Genomic DNA, 3563 nt, shown 5'->3' with positions numbered 1-3563 from the left:
AAACAATCATCCTCCATAGCAGTCGGGATAGTCACTTACAAAATAATGCCAGTAATATCAAGAAAATTCTCAACAAGGAAATTAGAAAGATTCCAATTACCCATTTTCAAAAATTCACAAATAGTAGCTTGGAGAAGAGCATGTTTCATAGTAGGAATATCAAATAGATTAGAAATGGAAATATCAAACCAACTATCACACCAAAAATTGATGGTACCCTTTCCTAGTAGCCAAATGGAATTATTCGTCAAAAAACAAACTCAGATTTAATGTCAATCCAAATGGATGAGGAAATATGACCTGAGATGACTTCGTTCTTCTTTAAAACTCTTCCCCTCGGTAGTTTCGTCCAATGCAGATTTGAAGAGATCAACTCCCAACCCAACTTCAACATGGCAACTCTGTTTATAGTTGTGACAGATCGCAAGCCAAGATCATCATCAACAAACAGTTTGCACAAGGAGTTCCAAGCTACATTGAATGTTCTCCACATCCCCACTCCAAATGAAGTTTCTTATTCATCGATCATTTTTTTTTCAAAAGCTCAACATGCCATAAGTACACATGAAAGCTATAAGTGAGCATGCTATGAATGAAAATTTTGACTAAGCTTTCCTTTCCAAGCTGATAATTTTGACTATATCCTCTCTGTGATAGGATGAAGGTGACCTTTTTTGGGCTTTCCTTGAAAAAGGGGAACTCCTATAAGTTGTTATTTGAACCAATGTAAAATGTCATTTTACACTAGTTCAAATAAGAACCTATGTAATATATGTTTTTAAAATCTGCTCCTAGTTACTTTCATTTTTAATCACTGCACAATACTATTGTTACTCCAAACACCAATGAAAACCTTTCACCATTGTAAACATATAAAACTTCACTTTGGCTAAAATACTCAAAAGGATACACAACCTTATTTGACCCTCTCAAACTTAGGATGATCCTTTTGGACCTAGTGCTTGTCAACTTATTTGGGTTGGAAAAATGCCAATTTGTTGGATTGGTCCAAGAGTGTGTTTGGATGGAGGAATTTAAAATTCTGAAAAATTTTAAATTCTAAAAATTTCAAATACTTCAATTGAAATTCTTTTATTTTCAAAATTTTGTATTTGGATAAAAAAAAGTTAAAATTATGAGAGTGAAAAAAAAGAAAAGATATGATTGGTGTGCTAGTTATACGTGTTCCTCTACGCTTAAACCCGATCGATGTTCCACAATCTCATACAGTGTTTCTTGAAGAAGAGAATTTCAATTTCTCACCTTTTAGAAGGAAATTGAAATTTCAGATTTTTAGTTGTTTAAAATTCTGTTTTAAAATTCTAAAATTTTAAATTTTTCACAAAAAAACATCCAAACAATGAATTCTAAATTACCGATATTCAAATTCTCTGATAAATTACTTTCCTGAGTTAAAATTTTCTATCCAAACATACTCTAAGGTTATTATGTTTGGTACTTGTAAAGCTGAGTTGCCAACAAACCATATTAGGAGTTACATAGGCCATGGTGGTTGAGGGCCAAAGCAAAGGATATGTTTGCCATAAGGTACCTCCCTTATCCCCATGAGGTGAGTAACCACTCTTCTACTAAGAAATAAATGGTTTGAACAACCAAGGGAAGGCTCAAACACCACTTGAATGGACTAGTCACGGACAATTTTGGGTAAATGACACTAATCACCTAAGAGGTTTTGTCAAATTACGGAGCCTCTGCCACCTCTCTAATATATTCTACATCCGTGTGGTGTGCCTTAGTTTCTTAATTAACATATAAGTTTTGAGCTGCCACTGCGTCATCTATTTCTAGATTAAGTAAGAGCTATTTCCATCAAATTCCACTCACTCCAAACCCAAAACATATAACTCCCAAAAAAAAATCACCCTTAATTAACACCTCTATCCCTTCTCCTAGTATTAGGTTATTTATCTACCAAAGTTTAATTTGGCATCAAACAACCAAATTTGATATTTTCCTATATAACTTTCATGACCCTATGCCCCATTGCGCCATGGCCACGGACAAGGAAGAAGATAAAGCCGCACTCTGAAAAAACCTTTTTTTTTTGTTCCTTCTTTCTTCAGAATATTAAGGAATCCACACGAGAACAACGTGTGGATGATCATTTGGTGCTGAGAAAAGAAGGGATAAATAACCCTAGTGATCCATTCTTTGTTTATTTTTCTTTTTGGAGGAATAAATAATTAGTCATTCATAACAGATTCTGTTAATCAGTTATGTCTAAAAAAGTAATTCTTCCGACGGCGGCATCTCATCGGCGGCAGCCGCTGCTGCTGCAGCAGAGTGAGAGCTACCGGAAGGCGGGGACGCGGGTCATGGGGGAGGCGGTGGGCGGCACCGCCGCCGTGTGCTGCTGCTTCTCCTTCGGCCTGGCCAACATTATGTACCTAGCGATGTACAAGGTTCCGGCGATGCTGTGCCAGAAGGCGCTGCGGAGGAAGCGGCGGAGCCGCCGCCTCCTCCTCCTTCAGACCAGGGAGGAAGCAGCGGCGGTCCCGTCGCGGCCGCGGTGCACCTGCGGCTGCTGCGATGACATCATCAGCGCCGGGCGGGTTTACCCGCTGTGCAGCAACGACGGCGGCGACGTGGCGGTGCTGCGAAGCCGTAGCTCGGTGGAGAAGGACAAGGAGGTGGTGGAGTTGGAGAAAGAGATGTGGGAGAGGTTTTATGGAAGTGGGTTTTGGAGAAGCCCCTCTCAGAGAGAAAACTCTTCTCCGCAACAAAGGATTAATGCCACCACTGTTTCTGCTCCTAATTATCTTCAGGTTCTTGCTGTTAAAAATTAATTGACTGGGTCAACCTTGTAAATGGAAAACATCAGTGGGATGTTATAAGTTTTTGGAACCCATCATCACATGTCAAGTTGTTTTTTTTTCAATTACATGACAACAAGGTTGCATCATTTGAATGTAATCATCATCATCATCATGTGTTTTCCCTTCTAAATTGCTTTAAAACTTATGAATGGTAGATTTTATATGTGCCCTGTAGCGATAATGTTCTTCTCCATAATAAATAGTTAAATATAAAATTAAATGAATTAAATTTCTCATAAATTAAAATTAACTTGTGTATTCAAATTTTATAAAAGTTTTTCCATGTAGTTTTTTCAATTGATTTTGATTTTTGACCATATTTAAACAAACTTCCCTGCAATGCCACTAATCAGAGATAAAAAAAAAAAAGTAAAACGATAAAATAATTAAACTTCTTTCATAACCTAAAATCAAATCATAAGCTTAACTTCAATAAAAGTTCTTTCATTCAACTTTTTTAAAATTTTCTAAATTAACTGATCCTCTTTATTACGTATGTGTTCAAGTGCATATTAGAATTAACACCACTAAATTTCAACAAGAAAAATTATTTGGTGGTTTTGAATCATATGATCTATATTAATCTCTACATAATATGTGATAAAGTGTTATTAATTCATATCCATTTTAATTCATTTTATTTTAAATTTTTATAATTGTTTATTGAGAAATTTATCTAATGTAGCCAAAAGTAATTTAGCCTTTACTTCATTCCTCATTTCACAT

At 36.1% G+C, this 3563-nt stretch overlaps 1 protein-coding gene across 1 annotated transcript; it reads left to right on the top strand.

Annotated features, from left to right (window-relative positions):
- The first annotated feature begins 2237 nt into the window (after positions 1 to 2237).
- Positions 2238 to 2807, top strand: LOC102667474 (hypothetical protein). Its single transcript, XM_006589822.1, has one exon. It carries the CDS (start codon positions 2238 to 2240, stop codon positions 2805 to 2807), a length of 570 nt encoding a protein of 189 aa, XP_006589885.1.
- Positions 2808 to 3563: the final 756 nt, after the last annotated feature.

The sequence above is a fragment of the Glycine max genome, chromosome 10 (assembly GCF_000004515.6).
Source record: "Glycine max cultivar Williams 82 chromosome 10, Glycine_max_v4.0, whole genome shotgun sequence".
Classification (NCBI taxonomy): domain Eukaryota; kingdom Viridiplantae; phylum Streptophyta; class Magnoliopsida; order Fabales; family Fabaceae; genus Glycine; species Glycine max.
Note: the sequence above shows the minus strand (reverse complement) of the source record. Positions and strands in the feature narration are given on the sequence as shown.